The 18,875-nt window shown below is 47.1% G+C and overlaps 1 protein-coding gene across 2 annotated transcripts; it reads right to left on the minus strand.

The window, feature by feature from the left end:
- Nucleotides 1-1,309: 1,309 nt before the first annotated feature.
- NT5C1A (5'-nucleotidase, cytosolic IA) lies at nucleotides 1,310-18,013 on the minus strand. Of its 2 annotated transcripts, none has more exons than XM_083453148.1 (6): nucleotides 17,463-18,013; nucleotides 7,378-7,545; nucleotides 6,449-6,578; nucleotides 5,843-5,965; nucleotides 4,845-5,029; nucleotides 1,310-3,506 (listed from the first exon to the last, which is right to left on the minus strand). In XM_083453148.1, exons 1-6 carry the CDS (start codon nucleotides 17,616-17,618, stop codon nucleotides 3,141-3,143), a joined length of 1,128 nt encoding a protein of 375 aa, XP_083309274.1. In that variant the 5' UTR covers nucleotides 17,619-18,013; the 3' UTR covers nucleotides 1,310-3,140. The 2 variants fall into 2 exon arrangements, with proteins under 2 accessions (XP_083309274.1, XP_083309275.1); XM_083453149.1 differs by lacking the exon at nucleotides 17,463-18,013 and adding an exon at nucleotides 10,140-10,626.
- Between the last annotated feature and the right edge of the window lie 862 nt (nucleotides 18,014-18,875).

An 18,875-nucleotide genomic window follows, 5' to 3' on the forward strand; every position in this document is an offset into this window, starting at 1 on the left:
AGTTTCGCTGGGATACTGCCCCTGAAAGCCATTGTCTTCAGATAGCAGAGCAGAGACAACGGCCTCTGAATCTCGTGTGTATGACAAAGCGTGCCTCTTATCAAACGTTTCAGTAGCTGGAAAGGCAATGGTGCCAGATGCTCCTTCTCAGAAATATGGGTGTGCAATCTGAGTGGGCCTTCTAAATTTAACAGGCCTAAAAATAGGCAGAGCTTGGGTGGGATTCAAATATGCACATTGGGATGGGAGGAAGCCTGAGGCAGTGGGGAGTTTTTTTAGCCCAGGGCGGAACCCAAATGCAGAACTGGCAATGAGAAAAAGGTGGCATTTGTGCTCACGTTGGCTTTGAATACACTTCTCAAATGGTGGGCCAAAAACCACCCGTAACAGTCCCACAGCCTACGGGGGCTCCTCACTCCTCTGCACCCCCACCCGTGGCCATGCAATAGTTTTCCAGTTGGATGGGTGCCAGCACCAGCAATTCCCTGGATGCCAAGTGAAGATGGCTGGGAGACAGAGATGTTGGCGAGGGGCAGGGGGAGGAAAAAGAGGTCCTCCTCCTCCTTCTCTTCCTCAGAGGGAAAGAGGCCAAAGGAAGCAATAAGGAAATTAGAAAGCGAGGGAAAAGGTTTCAAAAAATAATACTGTAATAAATTGGGGAATGAGACTGTAGAACTGCTTCTGTTAAACTACTTTGGGCCTATTGCAGGGGTGGAGGACATTTTTTGCCCAAGGGCCACATTCCTTCTGAGGGCCGCATGCCAGTGCTGGGTGGGGCCAGAGGCAAAAGCTAGCAAAACAAGAAATGTACATTTTACATTCATACAGCAAACTAGTTCCGACACACATTCACACACACTGCTCTGTCCTTCATCCTGGCAAGCAAGAGTCATGATCAGAGTTCAAGGCAGCCAAAAACAACCAAGGGGGGAGTAAAGGAAGACCAGCAAGGAGGGTGGGCAAGGGAAAGGGGTGTGGCTTGGGCAGAGTCCAAGGGCCAGACAGAGATGCATTTGCACCCCACTTCACGGCCAAGGTTCCCCACCCTGGTCTACAGTGTACCAATAACCCAATACTAATGCCCAATAACCCTCCAATGGCAAGATGTGGTGGATATTCTCCAATAAGTGGTATGATAACTAGGTTTTGATTCACAAGAAAGGGAAAATTAGTACTATGCTAGAGGGGGTGTTGCTGTCACTTAGTTCCCTGTCACTCTTCCAAGTTTCTAGTCCTTATGTTCAAGAGCACTTCAGCTTGCTATCAACATACCAATGATGAGTTCACAAACAGGAGGGGGGACGAATGGTAACATAGACAGAATTTATTACAGATAACACACCCAGAAGGACAGACAGCCATTGATTGCATTGTTTCATTCCTAAGCAAAGCCACCAGCAGACACAGAAGCATGACCTTTCGCAGCCTCCGCCTGCTTCCACTGTGGCAAATGGGCAGTCAAGCAGGGAACGGCTCCCTGAGCACAGCAGGGAAAATGCAACACTGGTTAAAAATGGAAGATGCCACATTATTCAACAGACCTCTGGAGTCCTGCTGAAAAAACCAGGGGGTAAGTGGTGGAAAGCTCCCAGACACACTTGGAATGGGAAGGTTCCAGACTGTGTATTTATCACATTTGTAGCCTGCTTTTCCTCTAAGGATGGTGTATGTGCATACGTGTGTTAGGTTAGGCTGAGTGAGACTGATTTTTCAGTCTCTAACAGTGGCCATCAAGGCTCAGTGGGGATCTGGGCCTGCGTTGTCATAGTCCATGATCCAGCACCATCCACTGCAGCACACGGACTCAGGAACACAGCTTTCATTTACTGTCTTTTCTCAAAGCACTGAGAAATAAAAAGAAAACACAGATCATCCTGTGCTTGCTCTCTCTCCTTTTTGCTTGGGGTGGGGGTGGGGAATGCTCAGACATGGAGCATTAAAGCACAGGCCTCTGTCTGGAAAGAGCGAGGCAAAATGTAAGTGTGCATAAGCTGGCTAGAGGTGAAGCAGATGCAGATTTTAGGTTGGGGCAGGCATGGGACATTCACAAAAGCCACATTTGATGAGCAAATTGGAAGAATGAAGCAAACTTGCATTAATATGTGTGTTTTGCATAATTATTTAGCTTCTGTTGGCCATGAGAGATTGGGGAGACATAGGAAGCTGCCTTATACTGAGTCAGACCATTGGACCATCTAGTCCAGTACTGTCTACTCTGACTGGCAGCAGCTCTCCAGGATTTCAGGCAGAGGTCTCTCAGATGCCGGAGATTGAACCTGCGATCCTCCACATGTAAGGTGGATGCTCTAAACACTGAGCTGTGGCCCTTCCTGATAAGAGTTCTTCCTGGAAAGAGTTGTATGGTGCATTTTTTTCTGTTGGCAGGCCTCCTTCTCAGTCAATCTCTTTGAGGGGCCCTTGGGCAATCCATTTGTGATGGGCCCCATTGGTCATCACTGCCTTTGACCGTTTTTGGGGTGCTCAATGTGGGTTGGGCACATTGTTGGGGGTAGTCTCAGGAGGTCACCCCATGCCCAGCCTCACCACCCAACCAATGCCTGCTCTCCGAGGCTTCTGATTCCAGATAAATTCCATCAAGGAATTGCACACATGCTTTGCGCTCATCCTTGCAAACATAAGAGCTAGAAATTGCTGTTTTTCTTTCAAAACTAGTGTTGAAAGCTGGGAATTTCACAACGCTTAAATTGGCACCATTAGCAAATTCTGCACAATGCAACTGTTGAAGCGTGTAATAAAACACAGCCCCCTTGCGGCAGCCCGCAAGAAAAAACAGTACATATCATGAATATTCAAGAGCAAAAGGTGACAATCAACTTGAAGCATTGTGAGTGGATGGCAGGGCAGAAGCAAAAGTCTACCAGCACATACTGACAGCAATGGTGTGATGGGCACGCAAGGTTATGGTGAGGCAGAGGGAAGAGCATTTCTGTAAAGTGCAATGTGTACAGGTAGGTGTAAGGAAGCCTTCTCCCAAACAACCTACCCCAAACAAGACACCTGCCATCCCAACCCTTTTGGATCTAGTCCTCATGGAAGGTGTTCTAAACTTTTCATCTCTCCATAGAGATGTTGCTCTCAGTGTATCAAAGGCAGGCCTAGCCCGGCCCCGCTCTTTTCTGCTACTTGCTATTCTCATTTTGTTTCGCCTGTGCCAAGCGCCTGGATTTCTGAGCCACCCCGTAAGGGACGTGGGCTGCGATGGTACCCATCTCCTTTGCCCCTTCCACATGGAACATTTGGTCATCAAAGAAGATGTGTGGGCGAATCTTCTCCAGCAAGGGTCCCTTGGGGGCGCCGGCTAGGAAGAGGGCTTCGTCTGTTTCCAGCCCCCAGCTCCGGAGAGTCTTTAGGGCACGGGCTCCAGAACTGGCCGCGCTGCGTGCCGTGACGAGGTACGTGCGGATGGGGCACTCCAGGCGCAGCCCCTTGGAGTAGAACTTCTTCTGGAGCTTCCCAAGAGCTTCCAAGAAACCTTTCAGTGGCCCCTGGAGAGGTGAACAGACAAGGTCAACCAGAACTTCCTTCTTCACTCTCCATACAGTTGGAAAATAAACCTCTCTGGCTACCCACACAGAGTCTGCAATTGGTGCAACTGTTGCCATAAGACCTCTGTGAAAGAATAATGATGAGTCCCCATTTTGTATTTGTTCTTTTTTTTGTATAGAATGGCTGCTTTCGGTAAGACCAGAGGCTGGTAAACATGTCATTCTCCAGATATTGTGGGCTCCCAACCCCGCAAGAAGCAGAACCAATGGCCAGGTATGATGGGAGACTGAGTACAGCTCCATCTGAAAGGCCAATGGCTAATTTAAAGATTAGACACTGGGTTATTTGGAGGGTGTTCCTTCACAGGCAAAACTAAAATACAGTGGTACCTCGGGTTAAGAACTTAATTCGTTCTTCTCCTGAAACTGTTCTTAACCTGAAGTACCACTTTAGCTAACAGGGCCGCCCGCTGCTGCTGCTCCACTGCCACACGATTTCTGTTCTCATCCTAAAGCAAAGTTCTTAACCCGAGGTACTATTTCTGGGTTAGCGGAGTCTGTAACCTGAAGGTTCTGTAACCAGAGGTACCACTGTACAAGCACAAGGAGAGTGGCAAAGGAATCCTAATGACTCTGGGAACCTGGAACTACTTAGTAAAACAACTCTCCTGCCCTTCTCATTGGTGAAGAGGTTGGGATGGGGAGCTGGAATGGTGTATGTAATAAGTAAAGCAAACAGAGGGAGAGTTGAGAGGTAGAAACCAGAAAAAGTCAGGATGAAGAGTGCTGCAGAGAGCATGGGCTCCATGGAGAGAAGAAACAAGAAGATGCACAGCCTGTGAAGAAGGATGAGCTGAAAGAAGCTGCTCTATGGCAGGAATGGGAAAACTTTGGCCCTCTGGATGTTGCTGAGCTACAACTCCCATCAGCAAGTGTGACCATTGGCCAAGGATGATGGGAGTTGTAGTTCAGCAACATCTGTAGCACCAAAGGTTCTACTGCTCTATTGCTAAGTACTGGCTAAAGTAGGGAGACAGTCTAAGCAAGGTTTGAATGATGCAGTTTCCCCCCATATAATTTTCATAGCCTAATTGCTCTTAAGGTTGAAAGATTAAACTGTTTTAAAAACAGTTACAAATCAACTAAAAATAAATTTCAGAAATAAATTCACCTCCTCTTCCTCCTCATTGTGGTTTGCAAAAAAACAACAACCCAAAAACACTGCCAAAGAAGCAAGCAAACAGGGAATCAAACAACCTGCCTGGCTCCTGAGCTCAGCCAGCTTGTGGCCATCCCAACATTTCCTGATAATGCATTTCTGGGTATTCTCAGCCGTACCTGAGCCAGAGGCTTGTTCTCATAAGTCTTCTCATGCTCAAAGAACTTGTCAAGGCCATGAGCCTTCACAATCTGCTCAGACTCGTCTGAAAACAGCACGGCGTCTCCATCGAAGGCTACACGCAGCTGGTTCTCTGAAACCTGCACGTCCCTGTTGGAGCTGAAGATGGTGGCTGCAGCAATTCCTTGGGGAAAGAAGAAGAAAAGGATCTAGCGGCACTTTCTAGAAGCTCAGCCTCCTGGTGGCTCGCACTTCAATTTCTGCTTTTAAAAAAATATGTAAAGGTCTGTAAAACCCAAAATGCTATATGAGTTATATTGAAGCAAACTAAACAATATCCTCAATGTGGTGTATATGTCAGAGTGTGTGATGAATGTTAGGCGTGGGGACCTGTCAAACGGACTGTGGTCAGGCAGAGTTCTCTCCAGTCTTATCTGAAGAGAATAGCTCAGTTGGTAATCTCAGGGTTGTGGGTTCGAGCCCCACTAGGGCAAAAGATTCCTGCATTGCAGGGGGTTGGATGAAATGACCCTTATGGTCCCTTCCATCTCTACAATTCTACGATTCTGTCAAGGAAGCAAAGCAACCCAGCGCCATCCTCAAAAGGAAGTAGCCCTAACCTCAACCATTTCTTCTAGGCAACTTGATTCTGCATGTAGTAAACAAGCTCTTGCTTCCCAGGCATCCATCCCACAAATTCATCTCATACCACAGGCAGTCACCCTACTTACTACTATCATAATGAGGAAATCCTCATAAACCTATTGTGAGCCCTCCCAGGTTCATGCAGTCTGCTAGGGGAAACAAAGAGCCCACAAGACTGCACATGCAAAACTAGAGTACCTGGGGTTTCTGGGATGGAGGGGGGAGAGTCACAACAGAAAAAATAGTTTAGGTTTTAACCCACACGGGCCAACAGACCACACACTCGCACACACGGGTGACTTCCTACTCCCTTTCCAACAGCAGGCGAAGGACAACAAACACCTTCACTCACCCTCTTCTATGGCTTCACTCACTTTCTCACAGTCAGATGACAGGTACAGGTTGGTGTGGTAGGCCTTCAGGTAGCAAATGGGGCTGTTCCCACCTGTCATGCAAAACCTCTCGATGAACAGGTCTGGAAGAGAGAGCAAGAAGAAGAAAACATTGAGGGGAGGAAGAGAGAGGCCTTGGGAAGCGCAATCCACCAGCGGATGTAGCACCTGCACTGGTTCCTTGGTTGCCTTTTGACGTCAAAGTTTTGTTGAGCTGTTTGTCAGGAAATCCAGGTGGCATCTTTCAAAGGCAGCACTCTGATGTACTTATTTACCTAATTTACTTCCCAAAGCCAGTGTGAGGGCTTTGAGGGTTCATCAAATGTTGCTGAGGGCCACCAAAAAAGGCCTGAAGGGCTGCATGTGTCCCTTGGGCTGTGAATTGGACCACCCCATTCTAACACCATGACTGAGATACATTTACCAGGGTTCTTTATGGGATGGGGACTCAAGACAGTTAGACTGGTATAGAAGCAAGACAACTTGGTAGTTTGCAAATAGGTGACAAGTAACCCATCAATTGCTTGGGTGCTTCTGGTCAAGGGAGGTGCCTTCCGGTTACTCACTGTAATGGTTGATGCTGTTGATCAAGCGGACTCCCACCTGAGCGTGGTTGTTAGTCATGAGGACGATGTCGAAGAGCTCTTCGCTCTCTGGGTAGAGCACCCGCAGCTGCATGTTAACAGCTTCCAGTGCCTAGAAAGTCAAAGATGGCAGAGCAGTCTGGCCAAGAACACAACCGGACTTCCTTAAATAAAACAATAAACAGGTGGGGGAAGGAGGCCCCAAACCATCAGTACAGTACTTACTGTCAGGTGACCAGCTCATCTTTCAGATACTTTACATCCTTTTTTAATCAAAAGCATGCAAAAGAAAAGCAGGGGAAGCCCTGATTGTGCTGCACCTGAAGCTGCCTTATATGGTTTGGTTCTTCTATCTACCTCAATATTGATTCTGACTGGCAGTGGTTCTCCAAAGGCAGAGAGAAAGTCCCTTTTCCTGCTCACCTGCCACCTGATCCTTTCAGGTCAATGCTGGGAACTGAACCTGGGACTTTCCGTAATGCAAACCATGGGCTCTCCGACTGAGGTCCCTCCCTAAAGCACTGTTAAGCAGATCCCATTTCTCAAAGCAAAGAGAAGTTTCAGGGGTTCCAGTGCTTGCTGGGTTTCAGTACCCTTTGGAATGGGGGTCACAAGAAGGATATTGGTGTTTAGTAGTATTTGCACATAGATGGTAGTATGGCATTAAAAACCCCAACAGACTCTCCAGTGCCCAGAGTCTTACATTAGACCTTCAGGGAGACACCCAGCACAAGGATATTGTAGCATTGCAACAGACCACGACCCACATTTCATTGGATCAATCATAAAACCTCCGCCTGGGCTAATTTATTGATAAGTGACAGCCAGCACTTGCTTCATCCCCATATATTGAACCCAGAATCTGATGTTTCCATCTGGAGGTGAACAAAATCATCAGAAAAGGAAAAGACCTTGACGAAGGGGAAGGCTGCTCCAGGCAGAAAGGGCTCATTCTCGTGATCCAGCTGGAATTTCACGTAGGCCTCCACACCCTGCTCATTGTAAATCTTCTGCTCCTCTTCCATACGGAAGAGGGCTCGCGATGACACAGCAATCGTGATGGCATTTTGGGGCTTTGGCTGCATGAGAGAAAGAGAAAGAGATGGTAGTGCCCCATGAAAGACAACAGGCCTATCCACGGCCATATTGCCTATGGCACCCAAAGGGAGCTTCTAAACACCAGGTGCTCCTGTTGAGGACAAATATCAAGCGATGATGGCCATCAGCTTCATATTCAACTTGTCAACATCCCAGAAAATCTGACTGGCCACTGCTGGATGCAGAATGGACTTCAGTTCGATCCATTAAGGCCATTCTGATGGAATTTGATGTCATAAAATTGTACGTACTTTATATTATTCTAATTCAGCTTTACCCAGCCTGGTAACTTCCAAATGTCTGTGACTATACTTCCCATGGTCCTACTGGTTGGGTCTGATGGGAGTTGCATCTGGAGGGCACCAGGTAGGGGAAGCCTGATTTAATTCAATAATATAGTATATTGATTGTCATAGAATCAAAGAGTTGGAAGGGACTATGAGGGTCATGTAGTCCAACCCCCTGCAATGTAGGAATCTTTTTGCCATGTAGAGGAAAGACACTGCCTGCATATTTTTCAGTAGCAATATAATCAAGAGCTTCAGGTCATACCCACACCTTCTACTTAAAGCTAGGACCCACTCAGCTACAACTTTCAGAGATGACCTTGGCCAGTCACAGTCTCTCTGTCTAACCTACCTCACAGGGTTGTTGTAAGGGTCAAATGGGGAAGTGGAGAGCCATGTACACTACCTTGAGCACCTCGGAGGAAAGGTGAGATATAAATGTAATAATTGGTGATACCCCCACCACCCAACATCATAATTTCCCAGAGGCATCCACATATATAAATTAGCACATGCAAATTTTATGCAAATTTTGTGGTTGAAAGCCAACCACAAAAATGAGGGCAGCAGCCCTGACATGGAGAAAAAATGGGGGGCTTGAAATATAATTTATTTCAGGCCAAACTAAAATCCTTCCTGGGGGCATTATACAGATATGAACAACATAAAAAGTAATGGAATAGTGTTTATAAAATATAATAATGTATAACACTTTCTCATTATCTCATGGTAAATGAATAAAAACATATCAAGTTGCTTTTGTAAAAACAATAGGGAAGATAACTTAAAATGCATTAATAAAAATGTCTCAAATGAAACCAAATGAAAAACAAGACTTCTGGGGGGTGGGGGAGCTGCCAAAAAGCTCAATTAGCAAAATTCCAAGTGTATCCTATACCTGAAAACCATTAATATTATTACAGTTTATTACCCTCCCTTCACTCTCAGGTCTCAGGATGAGTTACAACCATTAAAACACAACATTAATATTAAAACACAATGATACACAATATTAAGAACAGTTTAAAACAACTTAAAATGTATACAGATATGTATAAATAACCAGCATACAAACAAGAAGAAAGCAAACTATATAACCAAGTACCTAACAATGGCCCTGCAGGCAGAAATTTTTCCCAGCCCCACCAACCCCCTCTAACCCCCACTGACTGATAGCTGGAGGAAGAGTCTGTACATCATACTAGAGATATGGCTTGTCTCCCATGCATGAGCAGAATTAACTCATTCCAGGAGTCACACTCTCTGTTCTGGGAAAGAGACCAAAGACAGCACAGGAAGTGAAAGTCAAGAGCTACAATCTCTCCCCCCCCCCCCCTTTAGAATAATTGGCACTTTGGGTCAAAAAGTTTGAACTGGACACTCCTGGGAGAGATAATATGTGCAACACTGCAAATTACTCCGCATTTTCTTTGGCAGGATCTTGCAATTTCATGAGGCTGGTCTCTGCCCTTTGAAATAGCAGCATGATGGCTTTATTTATTCACTGGATTCCACTTCCTATAAAACATCTCAAAGTGCTTTAATAATAAAAAGCATATATAAACAATGTCCTAGTTAAAACAGTTCTAAATGCAACATAGATGCAGACTGGGGTAAAAAAAATTAAAATCCACCGCAATGACCTGCTGAAAAAGGAAAGCCTTAACTAGGCAACAAAATGACGACAGAGGCGAATGCTTCTGCTACTGAATGGCTGCTGACTGGGCAGCTCTTGAAGGCAGACTGACAGAGCAGCCCTTAAGTTGGCAGTCCTGTTTGTTGGGAGATCCTGTCTGGTGTGCAAGTGCTAATGTGGACAGGCAAGAAGGACTTTTAAACCAGCCATGGATGGGGCACACAGTGCAACCCATTTCTTACCCCCACCTGCTCTTTTGCAAGCTTAATTCAGACCCCGCTCGGCACCTGAGCTGCAAGACCAAAACAGAGGTCAAAGACCTTGGGAAATCTGTGTAAAAGTAGAAACACCTTCCTAAGACCACCTCTCCACATTTCAAAAAGGCAAAATATGAGGCATTATTGGGCCATTAGTTGTTCAAGGTAGTCAGCTATTAACTAGTTATTAACATCCCTTCTAACAATAATTCTCAATAATGTGGGAGCCATGAGTTACTAATTAGCTAAAATATTATTTTAATAGCTCTTCAGGGGTTGCAGGGCGATTAAGTTTTACGATCCTCATATGAGGCCTTCATCTTCCTGCTCAGTTCCTGTTTGCACTGACTCAGCTTCTCCAGCGCTGAACACCTTCTCGCCTGAAGCATGCTCACATTTTCTTGGATGCCAGGATTCAACATCCACCGGACGGACTACGCTGACACCGTTTCCCCCAGTCCCCTTCTCTGTTCTCTTGCATGTGGCAGCCATTTTGTGTTATGCTGCACCCCCACGGCAGCCATCTTGTTACTGACACCCATAGCAGTTTCTCAAAATCCCAGATTTTGCCCCCAAGTTGACAATTTGTACCACAGAGTATTCCCAGTGCCAGGAAATAAATGTTTTTAGTTGTAATTGCTGCTGTTGTTTTTAATGCCTTAACTGTTTTAGGGGGGGCGGATTGCTTTGTTTTCAAACTGTGTATCAGCTTGCTGCCCCTAGCTCCTTGGAAAGGAAGGGTGGGATACAAATTCAAGGAATAAAATTAAATAATAAAAAATAATAATGGCTTCCTGCTGCAGTGCCCTTTTCTGGAGTGCCTCACAGCCCTGCCCACCTGTCAAAATGACCTTGGGTGCTGGGACAGGTTAGTATCCAGCCTACCCACCAAATCCTGTTTCTTATCCCTGCCGTAGGCATAACTCCCCTGACCTCTCCTTGCTACTACAGATGGTTTTAGCGTTGCTCTAGTTTTTAGCCCCCTGGTTTTTTTTCCTTTTAATTATTTGATTTCCTTGTTTGTGTCTGTTTTATTTTTGTTTGAGGCTGCCTTGAGAGCTCTTTAAAAAAATAATTATAATTTGGTTTAGTTGTCTCTGGCTGACAAATGTTATACTGTTAGTTGGCAGAGCTGAAAAATAACTGATCTTGCTTTGTGTCTGTTGCTGGGATGACCCCACCCCAGTGTACCAATTGCCTTTGAGGTCCTGTTTTTGAGCCTTGACTTTATAAAAGTGACCCAATAGAAGTTTATAAAATTTGACATGGCATGGGAAAAGTGGATAGAAACAAAGTTTTTCTCCCTCTCTCAAAACACTAGTTCTCGTGAAAATTACAATCAATGTAATTTCTGATTGTTTGTAGAGGGGATGTCCTCCTTCTCCATGCCAAAATGCAAACCCTTAAAAGAGATGTTTCTTTCTGATTCTGGGTCTCTCTTGCCTCCTTGCGAAGGGAGGGAACAGTGGCGTAGCGTGGGGGGTGCAGGGGGGGCCGGCCGCACCGGGCACAACATCTGGGGGGCGCGCGCTCGCACTCGCAGCTCTCTGCCCCTACCTGGCTCACTCACTCCCTCTCACTGCAGTGCTGGCTGTGCGAATCCGATCCGAGCCGCCGGGTCCGCCCCTGTGGAGGGGAGGGTGCCAGGCGTGCGGTGCGGTGCGGAGAGAGAGCAAGGAACTATCTGGGGGAGGGACAGTGTAGCGGGGGGGCGCAAATTACTTGTCTTGCCCCGGGTCGCCGCCCACTGTGGAGGGGAGGGTGCCAGGCGTGCGGTGCGGAGAGAGAGCGAGGGACTATCTGGGGGAGGGACAGGGCAGCGGGGGGGGGGCAAATTACTTGCCTTGCCCCGGGTTAGGGGGCTGACAACCCACGCTACGCCACTGGGAGGGAACTCTGTTGCAACACAACAGAAAGATAAAGATCTGCCTTGCTTTCACTGCATCCTGCCTCCATCCATTCATCTCTGACCAATCATAGAATTAGGGGCCTTGGTCCCTTGGGGAGTTAGGCAGCAAAAGCCAACCACCCCTATTTTTCTATATTAATAGTAACGTACAGGTTCTCCATCTACATTCCCATTTTGCCTTTTGTAATAACAGGCATTTCACTAGTTAAGAAAACCATGCAAGTCTTATTCCTGCATTAATCTCTCTTTGTCAGGCTCTCTCTTATTACGGCAGACAAACATCAGGACCTGTGACCCAGTGCACGTGTGACCTTCAGCAACCTTCAGCTCTTGCAAGGATGCAGGAGATGGCAATACTTCCGAGCAAGCCCCATTTATCCTAGCAACAGCCAAGGTTGCACAAGGTCAGGGAAATGCCAATGAGATGTCTGGATCTAGAAAGCAGCCCCTGGCTGGCAGGGAGGAGAGGGAAGGGGCTGGTTGCATAAATGCAAACAGAACCTGGCAGATTGAAATTGGGGTGGAGAGAAAAATGAGGTCAGCTCTCTTCCAGACCATCCTCTTCCTCACTCTCTATACCTGGGGTGGAGGATTAAGTTTAGTAGAAAGATTAATGGAACAGAGAAGGGAGCAATTTGGTTACATTTGCTGGGTTTCTGATCCGAGCCTGGCATCCCAAAAGAGATCAGAACACCATTGCATTGTACTAAGAGACAAGGAGGCAGAGTTACTATCAAGGAATGCAAGTTATTTCACAGCTGAAAGCTGCCAGGCAGCCAGAATTTAAGTGCTAGATCAGAGAAATGGTGCTCTATTAATCCTATTAACTCCAGGAGCCTCCAGGAATATAGAGTGCAGAGATAGTCAAGTGAGAAATTTGCCCCTGGGAGTAAAAAACAAAGGCATGGAAGTGGGGGGGGGGAGGCCTCCAGCCAGAAAACCTTGTGTCAGGTGCATAGGGATTGTGGAGGTCAAACCCAGACTGTATTTTGCAGGAGGGATGGAAGAACATACCAGAAATGTTTGGACAGCTGAAGTGCTCCATTGCCCTAGCACAAGTGTGGGCAACCTTTGGCTCTCTAGATGTTACTGAACTACAACTCCCATCACCCCTAGCCACTGGCCACGCTTGCTGGGGCTGATGGAATTGTAGTTGAGCAATAATTGGAGGGTCAGAGGTTGCCCACAGCTGCCCTAGGGCAACAAAGGATTTTTTCCATAAAAAGAGATGACCTCGTATTTTTCAGCTGCTCCAGGTGGAATTTACAAGAGGATGTGATTTCAAGTTGTAAGAATTTCAAGTTGTAAGAATTTTTTAAAAGTCCGTTTAAAAAGAAAGTGAATTTTCGCAATTAGGAAAGGGACAGGGGAAATGCACTGGAAAGTATGAGGTGAAGCAATGGTTAACAGGAAGGAGTATAAATGCCCTGAAAGCAGTTCAATAAAGACTGGATAATAGTCTGACCTCCATGTAAGCTTACAGCTCATTTACACTTACCTTTTGAACCACAGGTTCGGTTAGTGCTTTCCCACTCTGTGTCCAAGCACTTTGTTTTGTTACTTTCCTCAGGAAAACCCACATTTTAACACTGAAATGGAACAAACAGCAACCCGGGTTTTCTGCAGATTGCCTTTTGTTCCAAGAGCAGGTGTTTATGGGGAAAGTGCTGGGTGTGGGGAGGGGGGAGCATACACCCCAAGATTTCTCCAGTGAAAATAGGGACATCTTATTCCATAATCATAATAATTTTAGTATTTAGTCCCTGCCCATCTAACAGGGCTGCCCCAGCCACTCTGGGTGGCTTCCAACATATAAAAATACCGGTAATAATTAAACATTAAACTTTTTTTTTTTTTAAAAAAAAACAACTTCCCTATACAGGGCTGCCTTCAGATGTCTTCTAAAGGTTGTACAGTTACCACTTATCTCCTTGGCTGAGGGTCGCATATCTCCATACCCTCCCACATTTCTCCAATGAAAATAGGGATGTCCTAAGGAAACTGCAGTTTGATCTGCAGAAATCAACAGAAGCTTTTTAATACAGGGTTGCCATATTTCAAAAAGTGAAAATCTGGACACAAAAGTTGTTGAGCTCTTTTTTGGGGGAGGCACTTCCATATGCCCGGGTTTTCCTGGACATTTTTGCCGATTTTCAGAAATTCAGCCCAGATACTATTTTCGACGGACAAATCCTGGATATGTCCAGAAATAATATTATCGACCACTAATTAGTGTCACAAGTGATCATGGGAGAGCAATGAATTTGGGGCAAATTGAACTGGGGGTGATCAGGATAACTGGGTAGGATATTAATTTGGGGACCAAACTGAGTAAAAATGACTTCATCTCGAAATGATTTGGCAGCCGTGAATGGGGTGGTGGTGAATGAAATGATTCTGAATAGGATCTACGGGGAAATTAATGGGGGATAAATTAATTGAAGAGGAACTGACCTGGGGTGAGTTGGTCTGTGAAAATTAATTTAAGAATTTATCTGGGGTGAGTTGGATGAGAAATTAGCTGACTGGCCTTCTATGGCATTTAAATTTGCATCAGTTAGATAAAGGCATCAGTTTGCATGAATTAGCATAAGCACATTTTATGCACATTTTTTCCAATGGCCCTACACTCCGTATATTTTACCTATCAAGAAAGGACCACACTTTGGACCTGAGCTGGATGGTGCTGGGACATCCTCCCTCCCTCCCTGTGGCCAGCTTTCAGGCTAGCCTGGGGCCCTTGGGTGGGGGGCTGTTTTTCAGCAGTCCAATCTCAGCATTGCTGAAGTGGAGCCAGTCCGCGAGCCACAAGGGCCAGCCAGCTGGCAAAGGCCACCAGCATTTGGGCCGGGAACCGAGAGGGGGAAGGGAAGGAACCTGCCTCACCAGAAGCTTAAAAATCTGCAGAGATGTGGAATTAAAAAAAAACTGCAAGGGAGTGCCCCAGACAAGTACCAGGTACAGGGCAAAACTAGATGTGAAAAACCCACAAACAACCCCCTGTTTGAAAGGCCACCATAAAAGGTTGGGGAGGTCCAAATCTGGTCAGAGCAGGGCAGGAGGGGAAGCATTTCTCTTGCAGGTGGGAGTTGACTGGAGCAGTGCCCCTACCTCCTTTTGATCAGAAATTAAGGCCCTACCCATTCACTGTTCTGGAAAGTAAAAGCAGTCATGGTTTTCTTTTGGCCATGGGTTCAGATAAAAACTCATGTATTTCTGCCAACTGTTGTTAGCACTGGGCCTTTCAAGCTTGATTCAAAAGGAAACTGTCTTTCCTAGCCTGGCACCCTCCAGATATTTTGAACTACAGCTCCCATCATCCCTAGTCTGCACAGCCTTATGGTGCTGGGACTCATGGACAGCGACTGCCCTCCCATGTGGAAAGATGAGGCAGTTGCCTCAGGAGGCAGAACAGCAAAATGGCCCTACCCAACCCTGCTCAGGAGAGTTGTAATCCAAAGCATTTGGTGGGTACTAGATTGGAGTCCCATTGTGTTTCACAGCTCTTTCTCCCACTAGCTGTTCACATCAGCACAGCTTCATTAATGTCAGATTCATATCTGTTTTTGTCTTTACCCTATGCCAAGGTGCTCACACCTTGGCTAGAGGTGAATTAAGAGTGGCTTAAGTACTCCAAGCTGGTTTGAGAAACCACGGCGTCAAGCAGTAGTCTTGTACTGTATAACAAAGTCCAGGATACATGTGCATTTTGGATAACATTGTGTGTGCACAGTAAACAGGGATGCGAACACTACCCTAGAGAGGAGACATGGGACCACAGAGAAGCAAATGATGAGCAGAAAATCTATGCAGGCTGTTGCAGATGTATGTGGGCCAGATCTTACTCTCTCTCCTTGCAAGAGCTTTGCAGCCTGTTAAAGTATGTGTGAAGTAAGTAAATGGACAGCTAATACTGCCTAATGATAGGGCTAAGCTGTGGGTGGCGCTGTGGGTAAAACCACAGTGCCTAGGACTTGCCGATCATATGGTCGGCGGTTCGAATCCCCGCGGCGGGGTGAGCTCCCGTCTTTCGGTCCCAGCTCCTGCCCACCTAGCAGTTTGAAAGCACCCTTAAGTGCAAGTAGATAAATAGGTACCGCTTTATAGCGGGAAGGTAAACAGCATTTCCGTGCGCTGCGCTGGTGCTGACTCACCAGAGCAGCTTCGTCACGCTGGCCACGTGACCCGGAAGTGTCTCCAGACAGCGCTGGCCCCCGGCCTCTTAAGTGAGATGGGCGCACAACCCTAGAGTCTGTCAAGACTGGCCCGTACGGGCAGGGGTACCTTTACCTTTACCTTAATGATAGGGCCAGCCCTGAGCCAAACAGTCAGATGGCTGGAGTGGTGACATCGTGAACTTTGGAGATGGGCAGGTGTGAGTGATGGCTCTGCCCATGGCTTGTGAAGCACTTCGGCACAATTCATATCCATTTCAGTAAGGTTTATATAGGTGGCCTTGGTAGGTCCTCACCCAGGTTAGTCTGTCAGGTGATGCCAGTTGAACTGGCTGTCTCCAGCAGTCATGTTAGAAAGAAACGCTGATACTCAGGCTACCCTGAGACATCTGGCACTCTCCTGCAGTAAACAGAAGGACCAGCCTCAGATGGTGATGATCCACCACATCATCCAGAAATAATACTTGGGAGTAGCAGTTTTTAAGCCTGCTGTGTGTGTGTGTGTGTGTGTGTGTGTGCGCACAGACACATCCACCTGCTGGGCATATGAACTGGCAAAGTGTTCTTAACAGATGGAATGTGTGTCTCAGCCCGCAAGGTTTTGACCTTGGTCCCCAGAAGGAAGAAGGCACACTCTGTTTTCATGGCTACATCTACTCCTTACTCCCTTCTCCTGCTTTATCTCTGCAGCTGTCATGGGCCTCTTCCATGCAAGCGAGAACAGCATCTTCCAGGAAAAATAACATTGCTGAATGCCCGTTATCTCGATGATGCTGTACAACATGTGCCTTTGATCCATATACTGAGTCGGATCATCAGTCCATTCCAGTTGGTATTGGATTGTGTTTAATTGTATTTATATGTTTTCTTCGTATTGTGAACTCACTTTGAGGTGCTTCATAGGAACCAATTCAAAAGTGAAATGAATAACCATCATAGATCGAGTATAGACCTGTCTGTAGACCCCTCGAGTCTAAGGCACCCTTCCCCAACCTGGTCCCTTCCAGATGCTTCCGATTACAACTCCCAGCTGCTGATCCAGGCTGGTGGGAGTTGAGGGAGGGCAACTTTCCCAGGCCTCTGCAATCCTTTAACGGGACATGCTGCAGGCTGGGCCTGCAAAATCTGTGTTCCACCTTTGAGCTGAGGGCTCTCCCTTCCTTGTGGCCACAGCAGGTGGGCCTCCCTCCACCATACATCGCCTATTTTTATTATATTTATTATATTTATTTATTTATTACATCCCACCTCTTTCTCCAAGAAACTCAAGGTGGCATACATGGTTTCCCCTTCTCCATTTTTATTCTTACAACAACCCTGTGAGGTCGGTTAGGCCGAGAAACAGTGATTGGCCAAAAAGGTCACCCAGTGAGCTTCATGACTGTGCGGGATTTGAACCCTGGTCTCCCAGCCCTCCAACACTCTACAGTTGGAGGTAGCCAAGCAGGGAGATTCAACAGGTTTCCTCAGCTGACATTTCCTATTCCCGAGGATGGGTTTTCTCTCTTTCTCCTTGCACCCAGCCAGAGTGTCATATTCTTTATATGTACAAACATGCAAGTAAACAAACCACCCTGCCAGGCAGGCCACCTGCTGACCCTTCCTCCCACCCCAGTAAAAAAGAAATCTCTTACTGATTTGGGTTTCTTTTTGGGGGAAAGGTTTTCATAAAACGCCCGGGCATCTTCCCATCCCTCCTGCTTCGGCTGCCCTCCGCCGTTGGCTGCTTTGCTGCCGGAATCTCGAGGGGCTCCTCTGCTCTCTGGGGGCCCAGCTCTTGCCGGGTCCATCTTGCCTCCTCTCTGCCCTTCCAGGGGAGCAGGGTGGCAATGGCAACGAGCAGCTTGTTTTCCTCTTGTCACAGGACTGCCTGCCCGCAATCAAGAGCCGGTAGCCCTTTGGTTGCAGCTCAGCAAACGAGGATGAATCAGGCAGCAGCAAAGTCGCTGTGTCTGTGTGTGTGTGTGCGGCGGCGGCGGGGGGGGGGGGTGCAGGCACGTGTGCGCAGATTGCCGTGTGTGTCCGTCCCTCAGAGAAAGCTCTTTATAAGGGATCCCATGAACCTCCTGGGCGTCCCTCGTTGCCAGATCAAGTGGTCGAGTCACTTAACCTCCTCAGGGCAGGAACTGCTGCAGCTACAGTACTGGCAAGCTGTTCCTGGTCCTGTTGCAGGGAAGTGCCCCCCCCCCCGGCAATCTGGAGTGTTTCACTGCAAATCAACATGCAATCGCAGTTAAAAGGAGCTGGGCACTGCAAATAGTATATTCCTGAGAGAAAGAGAGAGACTTCTCTAAAAGCTCCGTTCATGCTGTAAGCATGAGAGCAGGTGAATAGAACTAGTTAGCCTATATAGAACTAGGCTGGAGAAAGAGGGTTTCCTCCCTTTAATAATGCTAGAAAGCACCAGGATGATCCAGTGAAGGTTGGGGGAGTCAAGACTGACCAGAAGAAGCTTTTCTTCACACATCAGCACACAGCTTGCACTGTGGAACTCCCTGCCGCAAGGTGTAGTGATGGCCACCAACTCGAATGGCTTTGAAAAGGGGATTACGCAGCTGCATGGCTATTGGTGCCTCCCACTACCAATGGGAATGTGTGAGCTAGAAGGCTGATAGGAGGGTTCAGGCAAGTAAAATGAGAAGGGACTCTGAGGTATGGCTGTGACTTTGATCTTTCTGCACAACCTTCTAGGATTGACAGGATTCTCTCCCCCACCCTCACCGTCAGATCTTATTTCGGTGTCTGAGTGCTACGTGTGCCAGTGTCTCAGTGGGTACTGAAGGGTCTGTGTTTGTGTAAATGTCAGAGGCCACCCACTGACACAGGTTGCCAGGAGCAATGCTGTGCGCCTCAGCCCCCAAAAGGTTCCTCTACACCTGTGGGAAATATCAGTTGGGGGGGGTTCCCTGTGAGGTTCCCTTCGGGACATCTGGTGGGCCACTGTGGAAGCAGACATGTCAGGCCAGATGGGCCTTTGGTCTGATCCAGTCAGACTCTGGCTGTGGGGGATAACCCATTGTTAAGAGAAAGTACTCTGCACATGCTCA

The sequence above is a fragment of the Podarcis tiliguerta genome (genome assembly GCF_965153285.1).
Source record: "Podarcis tiliguerta genome assembly, chromosome: 8".
NCBI classification, from domain to species: Eukaryota; Metazoa; Chordata; class Lepidosauria; order Squamata; family Lacertidae; genus Podarcis; species Podarcis tiliguerta.

Excerpts from the sequence above, each read along its gene's own strand:
- NT5C1A (XM_083453148.1), bottom strand. The coding sequence starts at position 17,618 with ATGGACCCGGCAAGAGCTGGGCCCCCAGAGAGCAGAGGAGCCCCTCGA. Across the intron at positions 7,546-17,462 it reads CCAAAAAGAAACCCAAATCA|CCAAAGCCCCAAAATGCCAT; the intron begins GTAAGAGATTTC and ends TCTCTCATGCAG. Across the intron at positions 3,507-4,844 it reads AGAACAAGCCTCTGGCTCAG|GGGCCACTGAAAGGTTTCTT; the intron begins GTACGGCTGAGA and ends TCACCTCTCCAG.